Below are 10,601 nucleotides of genomic sequence, written 5' to 3' on the forward strand. Positions count from 1 at the left end.
CTAGGGCTGCACGATTAATCGAATGCGATTGTCATGCGCATCTTGTCAGTAAAGCCGGTTCTGTGATTAGTAGTAAATCTCCAGCACGTGCTTTCAGATGGAGCAGCGTTTACTACACAGAGCCGTAGTTCACTGACAAGCTACACAAACAGCTTTCATAATCGCAGAACGACTTCTTCGATTTCATAATCGTGCGATTAAATCGTCTGCGATTATGATCGCGATTTTGCGTAGCTTGTCAGTGAACAACGGCTCTGTGTAGTAAATGCTGCTCCATCTGAAAGCACATGAAATACCACATTTAATAACATGTTTTTACTCCAAACTCACTTCATAACATCAGTTGAACTCTTTCTGTGAGATGATGAATCTTACACAGAATAAGGCACACAGCATATTTCATATTATTCTAAGCAGTGATAAAGGCTATGTCGATTAGCAGTGCATTATTATATACTTTATTATAATAAAAATTATAATAAGACGAACTCCGATAAACCATATATTGTCGTAGTCGTGTGTTTATTAGTCACGTTGAATTAATGAAAGCAGTTAAATCTTCTGTTTATTCAGCAACTGCTATAGGGATTTTCTGGGTTTCTTCTGAAAGGCGTATTTGGAGTTTCAGCGCGAGAGCGCCCTCTGGCCTTCGAATGGAGATTTACTGCTGATCACAGAACCGTGCTTCACTGAAAGATACGCATGACAATCGCAGCTTCTGCCTAATCGTGATTTATCGCATTTGCGATTTAATTTCGATTAATCATGCAGCCCTATATTTTAAAATTTAATTTATTCCTGTGATGGCACAGTTGATTTTTTTTCTTAATAACTCCACTCATGTCTTATTATTATCAATGATGAAAACAGTTCTGCTTAATATTTTTGCTGAAACTGATGCATATTTTAGGTTTATTTAATGCATAGAAAGCTCAAAAGAACAACATTTATATAAAAATGAAATCATTACATTATATATCTTTACGGTCACATTTGATCAACTGAATGTATTCTGAAAAGCATTAAAAGTATTAAATTCTTTAAAAAAAACAAAAAACAAACAAACATAAAAAACTTACTGACCCCTAGGGGTGGGCAATATAGCCTCAAAATTATAACACGATATTTCAAGAATATTTGCGATAACGATATTTATGACGATATAGAAAAAAAAACAAGGAACAACGTTTTATTGGTGATTGCAGCTGGCAGGCAGCAGCATTTATTAGTGCAAACAAAATGAAGGGCATTTTCCATCCTTTTCCAATGAGCTACTGTCATCGATGACAGACTACCTAATTTGAAGTGTAAATCTATTGTCATAAGGTGGCAGCAGCAGCTGTGTGTTCGATTATTGATAATAGCGATTCACCTTTTTGCCTCACACAGAAGTGTAAATATTACTCCAGTAACAAGTCTTTGTGATGTAAGAACTCAATTAATTAGTTAAAGGCACTGGGTCAATGTCTAGAGAGGTTTGTATGCAGCTTTTGCATTAGTCAGGTGAGTTTTGTTCCTTCGGTTTAGTGTGTTAATTCATAACTAGAGGAATTCTTCTATTGCAGTGAGGTTTACAGCAGACAGACTAGCAGATGAGATGAGATGAGGGGTCTTTGTTACTACTAACCCAACTACTGAAAAAGAACAGTTAGGAATTAAATGCTCATACTGTAAGGACAGTGGAAAACTACAATGTTTTTGGTCAAGTCAAGTCAGCTTTATTTATATAGCGCTTTTAACAATACAGATTGTTTCAAAGCAGCTTTACAGCATTAAATAGGAAAATAGTGTGTTAATAATGCAAACGGAAAATAGTTAAACACTCAGTTTTCAGTTAAAGGCAAGTCAGCCTGTGTACTCTGTAGAATCTGTGTATTGCTGGGTTTATGCAATAAAAGATACTAATAATCATTTTTGTTAATTTTGTACTGGTCGCTGCTTGATGTCCAATGTAAAATGTGGGTCAAACCGGTTGAGAAGCAGTGAAACAGTGTGATGTTAGTGTAGCGTGGCGTGTTTTGACATGCGTGTGATACTGTAGGTAAAAGGCCTCTTCATGAATCACTATCAGACCTTTTCTGTTCTTTTTCTCCTAGAAAACAAGTACTGACCATTATAGAACACCTTTTTCATATAGTATTATGCTATATTTCCTTTCCTTGATCCTGTTGAACAGCGCTTTAATCAGGAAGGGATCTGGGCAGTAATTATGAACCTGATTAGACGTGAACTGATAAAACACACCTAATTTGCATTTAGGGGTGGGCGATATAGCCTCAAAATTATATCACGATATTTCAAGAATATTTGCGATAACGATATTTATGACGATATAGAAAAAAAAAACATGGAACAACGTTTTATTGGTGATTGCAGCTGGCAGGCAGCAGCATTTATTAGTGCAAACAAAATGAAGGGAATTTCCATCCTTTTCCAATGAGCTACTGTCAATCGATGACAGACTACCTAATTTGAAGTGTAAATCTATTGTCATAAGGTGGCAGCAGCAGCTGTGTGTTCGACTTGAAGCAGACCGATCGGTGTACAGGGCCGTAGCTGGGGTTTGCGGGGCTCCGGTGCAGGTTGTACCAGTGGGCCCGGTTTGAAATTGTGTAAATAGCACAAATATACAAATTAAAAAATGTTTAAGTTTTTTCAAGTTTGTAGGTGTCCAGGTACAGAAACTGAATAATCAAATATAAATAGCATTGCATAGTCTTCACTGTATAAATTAAATACAGATTAATTCTTGTTAAAACTACAAAGTAATTCAGTAAAGAGCAGTGAGTGATTTTATCCCATTTAATTTCTTGGATTAACATTAAGGACACTGACAGCAGCTAGTAAATTAGGCGCGGTCACTTTAAGAGATAATACATCCAATATAATGATACACATTCCATTTCTTACTCAACTGTTTACTTTCACTTAAGACATAACAGACCATTTTTTCGAGGACACTCGCAAAGACAGGTATTGTGACAATTTTGTATGCATTTGTCGTTTCAAGAGCAAGAAGAGACAAAACTCAATTCGGTGTTTAAGGGCTGTAGACGCGGCTATCTGCATGCACACTGTACGCACAGAACAGCACGCGGGTGCTGAATTAAGCTTTTCATGTCTTTTTGTGCTTGTATGTTTAAACTGGCAAGGTGTATTTGTTCGTTCAGGCACGGGAGGAAGCGAAGAAGAGCTCGGTTTGGTGTTTGTCTCCGTGTGCGCACCGAACTCGGCGTGCGAACTCTCAGTTGAATTTTTCCACGTCTTGTATTTGAATGCTTTAAACTGTTTTGAATGTTTAAATTGGCAAGGCTTAAAACACGTGCAATTGATAAGCTTTCGTGACGACGCGTCTTTTTATGCTGGCCTCGGGCAGTCGGTTGAAATCGCCAGGCCCCGCCTCTCTCCGCGCCGCTTCGCTAAAGATATGAGCCTCGCCTATTTTTGAAGGTAAGAGTGTGCGCTCGAATATGCTATAGAACCGCTCTCGCAATACTTTGATGTCATACACCGATCAGTCTGCGCAGCGCTGCTTCAAGTTGAACACACCTATTGGGTTTGTGGTGTTGTTGTTGTGCGCGCTAGGGAACGTATATCCGCCATACGTCGTCGCTATATCATTGATATCGCGATATGACACTTTTTTATCATGTAAAAATTTATACCGGTATTATCGTGGGTATAATATGGCACACCCCTATTGACCCCTAAAATTTGATAGTGTGTGCATATCACTAGTACATGCTCATTTCAGGAGAGAAAATTAGGACAAAGTCAGCATACTGCAAGAGAGATAGATAGGAAAAGGAAGAACAGGAGAGAGAGAGAAAAAGAGAGGAAACAAGGTTGATAGATGAGAAATAGGCTATTTTTGTGTCAAACTTGCATCTTGCAGGGAACAGGTTTTTAGCACAGTCCACCAGATTCCCACACAACGGGATTGTGGGAAGTGGGTGTGTCAGGACTTTTTCCCCTCCAAAAACAAGTGGTGAGAATTTTCCAATCACATCCTTTGTTTCAAATCTTTGTTTCCCTTATTATTTCCAACCGACTCAGAGATGAGTGAGATTTTGCATTACTCCACATCCATCTGACCTCATTTGCATAAAACAATGCCTTGAGTTAGTCAGTTAAACAACTGAGCTGATCCAACTTCAATCTTACATGCGGAACAACAACCTCCAAGATGTTATCAAGCTCAACATTTATAAAGTACACAAACTCGTATGAGCAGAACAAGAAAAGTCCCTATGATGCAACCCCATGCTTTACCAGGTAAGAGAGCTCCTATTTCAGTACATTCAAGTTCTCAGCTGTGATTTTCAGATCCAGGCCAGCCAAGGCCAAACCACAATGGGATATCCTTGCTCACTAGGCTTCCGAGACTTTGGCAGAAGAACAACTGAATGTAACAACTTTACTGCAATAGAAAGACATTGGTTCAAATTCAGTACATTTTCTTTTAATCAACACACACTTCACTCAAGCTATTGCCAAGACTCATGCTACTTCACCTATAGCATTATATTACCAACTTAAAGCAGCAAAGCGCTTACATAGATTATTCACTATCATAATCTCAAATCAAAGCTACTACCAAAGACAAAGAATAACAGCACAGCAGTAAATACTGAAATCAATTATCATCGCAGTAAATGTTTTAAAATCACATCAGTGCTTTTTAGATGTAAGCTTCAGTTTTCAGTGGTGCAGAACTGTAGAAAATGCTGACAAAGGTTGATGTCAGTTGATAATCCAAGTGAGATTGGATCACAAACTCTTTGAAGTGTATGCCAAAGTACTGACTAGTAACAAGAGAAATGCTTTATATCAGATCAGTTTCATATATGTATCACTGACTGATAAAGTTCAAAACTAGATATTTCTGATTCAATAAAACCGTTAGGGGAACTGTTTTTTTCTGAAGACATGGCATCTGTTACACTGCTTTCGTTATAGAAAGTGAGAGCTATGATTCATTCTCAGTCAAGCGAAGACGAAACTTACGAGCAACATTCGCCAAAAATATGCATAAACAAGAGCTATTGGAGTCTGGCTAATGATGTCAAGCATGTTTGGATTACATGACTCACACATTTGTTAACACTTACTTCTAACAAGATCATCATGGATGTGGTTCTCGGTCATGTGATCCTGCCCGTCTGAAGTGGCATCTCCTGGTATCGGAGTTTGGGATGTTTCTGTAGCATCTGAGGATTCATCAGTGCAGCTGTTGCATTTATCTGGACCAAAAAAAAGTTTCTTTAGGAGTTTTGCTGTTTCATAGCTACCAGGAAGCCAAGCATGCAAAAGGCTAGAGATGAGGTTCATACTGGTTCGCCTCAGCATCAAGAATAGAAAAAAAGAGCTCTAATTTGCCAGATAAAACAGACTCCTTTGGTGAACGGTTGCAAAACCGTGTGGGTGGATCAGGTAGGCCTGGGCCAGAACTCTGGATTTCATTTTCTTGATTCTGCTCCCGGGTACACGATACCTGCCAAGGTTTTTACAGCTATAAAGAGCACATTCATCTAAATTGGAAAATGGATGCGAGCAAAACCTGCCTGATAGGCATACAAAAAGATAGGCAACCTTTAAACTCTGCACTTAAACTTATTCAGCTCCAAGTCCATAGAGTAAACTAGGCGACATGCTTCTCCAATTCATTCTATTTGTGGCGGCCTTCGATGTAGCCACACTCGAACAGAGGCAGTAGGTAACCGCTCATTTATTTAGTACTGTCAAAGCAGTCCTGTTACACAAACTTATGTTTTTCCATCACTCAACTGCATGCTGGGAATAAAGCATGTGACTCAGCAAACAGAAGCGTGCTTTCACTTTTGGTGAGACTGGAGTGTTTAGTTTTGGGCTTTTTCCTCTCTACAGCCCTCGTTACAGCGTATTATGGGACAAGATCAATACGATACAGTAGCTCTAGATACAGAGATTGATATCACTTCATCTCGGCTTGAGGCTGATGAATGGAAACCCTTTATTCCAGCCATGACTCCTCAAATGCACATACAGTACCAGCAGCCTTGTGATGCATCGCTGTATTTAGTGATTACAGTTTGAAATAAATTGCTCTATTCTCCAAGCATACACAGTCCCCGGGGAGGGAAATCCAGTCTTAACGGAGAGACTTTGAAGGCCCTACAAAAATCCATTTGTCACCAGAGCCTGTGATTGCTTACTTTGTCCTACTTTGCCATTTTTTGACAGTGCTATAATGCTGCTTGGTATAAATAGGATAGTTAACGGTTCAGTGCCTAAGAAAAAAAGAAGAAGAAGGGGGCCAAGCTTATTTTACATGTGATAATCTCACAAGCAACTAGAAAGTTAATTAAAAACTATAATTGGCAGTGGTTCCTGCTAATAGTTACCAAGGCGCTCCTTCAATCTTTATTGGAAAATAATGAAAACATTATCATGCCTACTGGCGCAACATACATATGGGGAATCTGTTTGCTAGTTGCTATTTATGCAAGTCAGTTACTGGTGGGTTCAGCAAGAATGGGACACCAGGTAAAGTGGGACAAATAAGTTGCATGATCGATTATCTTAAAAAAATCAGGAGATAAAACAAATGTAATCATTATGAATAACTGTCAAAAAGCAAATGTTTTCATTTGCCTGAGATTATTACAGTGGGCACTGTCAAACTGCTCTATTTATATGTAAACCTCTAAAAGAAAAAAAAGAAAAGAAAAGAAAAAGAACAATTTAAAAAACTGCTCTAATCATGTTTTGTACTATTTAATTGCAGTAATGAATTCAGTTCAATTTAAAACATAGTTGCTACAAATTCAAAATCACTGTTTGATTTTTGCTGATGAGGTCACATCTGAAAAACAGTTGTAAGTGAAATATAGTGACTAATTATGTTCAAATACCTATAACGATCACACTGAAGCTATATTAATAATTAAAAAAAAAATAAAAATCTCAAGGCTTTTATCAGGGTTTTATTATGCAAAAACTCTCAATTTTGCATAGTCCACCCTATTAGTAGCATTGTGAAGTGCAGTTTACAAATATTTAAGCATCATTAATGGTTACAGCCCCAATACAAACATTGCTTCAGAATATACATTCAATACAATAAAACAACCCGTGCATCCATGATATACACATGAATCAGAATCTCAAAAATTGAAAAATCAAGTCTCACACCTGTTGTTTTGGACAGAAGTGGGTTTGTCTCCTCTTGTAGCTGCTTCTTTGGCCCTTCAGGCCCCTCCGGAGGTAAAATAGTCTCCGAGGACATGAGCCAGATGTTTAGATACTAAACACACCCAAAAACAACAATCCTCCAAAGCAATCAGCCCTCAAACCTGTAAGAAAACAAACTATTGTGATATCAATCGCCGTTCACTGCGTCAAGAGTAAACAAACTCAACTCCAATATCTTTCCTAAGGAGTGACGTCATAACGGCGAAATGTCGTTAAAGTTAGTGGAAAGTTTTGCTTAGGTTTTTTTCTCCACAAACGAAACTCTTAATGTCACAAACACACTCCTACACATTCTATCAACTTGTTAAGTCAATATTATTTGTTTGCCAAACATGTAACAAATAATTCCGAAATTTGCTGGTTACCTTTCAAACATGTTCAACTCCCAAACGCCTTTATTCCCATCCTTTCTTCAGACAAAACGAAGTCCCGTCAGAAAAAGTTTCCTTAATAGCCCGTTTAGGAACAAAACTCTGTAAAATAAAACTGTCAGATTGCTCCCAAAAACAGTGCGAAAATCCCTGTCAAGCAGACGCTGAATAATGAGTTTGTGCGTGAGACTACCGCGCGCGCGCTCGAGCTGCAGCTGCAGGAGAAACTTTGAGCCGAAACATTTTCATCACATCCGGATTCCGATGATCACAACCAGCTGCATTCTGATGTTCGAGAACTGAGACTGTTTGTTAAATGACTAAGTCTGTCTTTCACACTTGCAGGCATGTTTACCCAGCGACGTCGCATTGACTTCTGTTGTTCCCACCACACCTGACTAAAAATATAGCTTACTTTTGAGCCTGGAGCGACTAAAAAGTTGTTCAGACTTCTTGATTTCATGAGAACATTTTTACTTTGCTGTTAAAAGTGTTACTAGCCTTGACAATTGCCTGATAAATAAATAAATAAATGTTTCTTTATTGTACGTTTTTATTGGGTCTTATTGACTGAGTAATGTCTGACCATTTACAGTAAAAATTTACTTTTATATTAAAATTGTTACCAGCCTTGCAGGCAAATAAATAAATAAATAAAAGCTTTCTATTAGGTCTCATTGACTTATTGATTACTTATTAATGATACATATATGATAAATATTAACAGTCTATTTAATAAACCTATGCCGATAAACCTATAATATACACTAAGAAAGAGATTGTAAAAATATATGTGTTGAAGGAAATATCTGTAAATTAAATGGAAAATATCTATCAGTTATCTATCATCTATCTATCTATATCTATCCACATCTATCCATCATCTAACTATCTATCTATCTATAGGCTGGTGGCTAAGAAAGGCAGTTAACCTCAGGTTTCGGAGATTTACATAATGGTGAGAACAATAGATTTCTATTGTGATTACATCAATGCTTACTCAGTGTCTTTAAAACCTTTAAATTCTCAGCTGTCTGAAATCTGCACGCATACATACACAAAGAGCCCTCAACTGATTCAGTCCATTCTCGAGGTGGCCTTGCTGGTGGATAAAGCGTATGAGCATGGAAGTGATTGATGTGAAATATGCCCTCCTCATTGACTGGGTGAACTCCATTTTCTGCTTCTAATACAGAAATCACTCCAGGTCTGTGGCATAATGATTTACGATGAATCTGTGTCAATGTTAAACTCACAAACCCCACCTAATCCATCTTGCAGAGACCCTCCTCACTGCGGAGAAATGCTGCATTCTCCATTTAGAAGTGTTGAATCTATTACCCCACTGATTGGTAATAACTTTCGGCCTTTGCGCCCCTTAGACAGTAATTACTCAGATACTGATGCTCTTTGAGACCCGGCACTAAAGGCAAAACTCAGCATCAGCAGGGCTTAGGTGACCCACCTTGTTTTCAAAGTTATCACTTTAAAAGTTACAAGTATATTTAAGGAATAGTTCACCAGATAATGAAAATTCTGTCACTATTTAAACCATGAAAGTATTTATAAGCCATATCATTGTGAGGAACAGATGAAAATTAAATCATTACTCCCTAACAATCTTCCCCAAATCCAAGTAATTTGTACTACTTTTATGTATTGAGAAGAGCACTTTGCTGACACATCATTTTATTTACACTTCTAAAGTGGCATTTTAGTGTCTTTACAAAGACTAAGACGTGGCATGAATGCATTTACACAACATTTACAGCTATATTTTATGTGGTATTATATCTTGAATTCTGAGCAGGCACAGCGCAGCCTTAACATGCCTTAGTTTCCTAAAAGCCAAAATCAGACATTTCCGTTTGAATTTTTCATTGTGTTTCCGTTCACACGGGACAGCAGTTCTATGATTTTCTGTGTATTCCACAGTGACATCACCGACAAACATTTATCTTGTGTTAAATCATGCACTTCTGAGCCTGAATAAGGAACTGAAGTCACAGGGAGTGCGTGAAGCCATCATGTCGTGTCACTGTTGTGTCAGCAAAGCATCTGTCAGAGTCACATTTCAGAGGAAAGGGGAAACGTCTCTATTGACTTCATCTGTTTGTGTGGCAGCATGCCTGATTGCTGAAACGCTGCCAGATCACCCTGGGTAATCCCACTCGACAGAGTCCCTACGAATGCTGGGGTTCACAGTGCATGCATGCAGGAAAACCGCCTGTCACCACAACAACATCGCTGACAAAAAGCCACCTACCGTGATTTAGTAAATATTTGCAGTAGCCCCTCACTGCAGAACAAATACATGGCAACACAGGAACAATCGGCGAAGAAAAAACAAACCAGAATCGAAAATGTGAGCATTTTTTTGGAAGCCACACTGACCCAATAGCCACTTAAAATTGTTCTTTGAGCGACTCTCACACTGCTGAGTAATTAGCATATGAATAACAGAAAACGCAAAGATCCTACGAGTACAAGAAGTGATATGCACACGCTTAGAGATCCGCCTACTGCAGTAGCTGCGCTGTTTTGTGCGAGCTTGATGTAAAGAACCCACTTTGAAGTTGGCGATTTCGTTCTGCAGTGAGGACCATCTCAATATTTGAGCTATCACAGCAGGCGTGGATGTATACATGGCAACACATGAACAATCGGCGAAGAAAAAACAAACCAGAGTCGAAAACGTGAACTACACTGACCCAATAGCCACTTAAAATTGTTCTTTGAGCAACTCTTGCACTGCTGAGTGATTAGCTTATGAATAACAGCATGTGCATAGATCCTACGAGTACAAGAAATGATATGCACACGCTCAGAGATCCTCCTACTGAAGCAGCTGCGGTGTTTTGTTCAAGCTTGATGTAAGGAACCCACTTTGAAGTTGGCGATTTCCTCAACTTCTAGATTGGCTTTGCTGAGAAAACTGTGCTACTCAATTATACCTGTTATTCATCAAGGAGAACAAATTGCTCCAAGCAGGCAGGC

The 10,601-nt window shown here is 38.5% G+C and overlaps 1 protein-coding gene across 4 annotated transcripts in view; it reads right to left on the minus strand.

Annotated features, from left to right (window-relative positions):
- Window positions 1–7,863, minus strand: part of mdfic (MyoD family inhibitor domain containing) — a 66,716-nt gene extending 58,853 nt beyond the window's left edge. For 3 of the 4 annotated variants that reach the window (XM_016514828.1, XM_016514826.1, XM_016514829.1), the window contains exons 1-3: window positions 7,599–7,863; window positions 7,174–7,334; window positions 5,112–5,243 (exon numbers count right to left, since the gene is read on the minus strand). In XM_016514828.1, the coding sequence (XP_016370314.1) occupies window positions 5,112–5,243; window positions 7,174–7,267 (226 nt within the window). In that variant the 5' untranslated portion in view covers window positions 7,268–7,334; window positions 7,599–7,863. Of the gene's footprint in view, window positions 1–5,111; window positions 5,244–7,173; window positions 7,350–7,598 lie in introns of all 4 variants that reach the window. The other variant, XM_016514827.1, reaches the window with a different exon arrangement.
- Between the last annotated feature and the right edge of the window lie 2,738 nt (window positions 7,864–10,601).

This window comes from Sinocyclocheilus rhinocerous, unplaced genomic scaffold, assembly GCF_001515625.1.
Source record: "Sinocyclocheilus rhinocerous isolate Xijiao unplaced genomic scaffold, SAMN03320098_v1.1 scaffold1708, whole genome shotgun sequence".
Lineage (NCBI taxonomy): Eukaryota > Metazoa > Chordata > Actinopteri > Cypriniformes > Cyprinidae > Sinocyclocheilus > Sinocyclocheilus rhinocerous.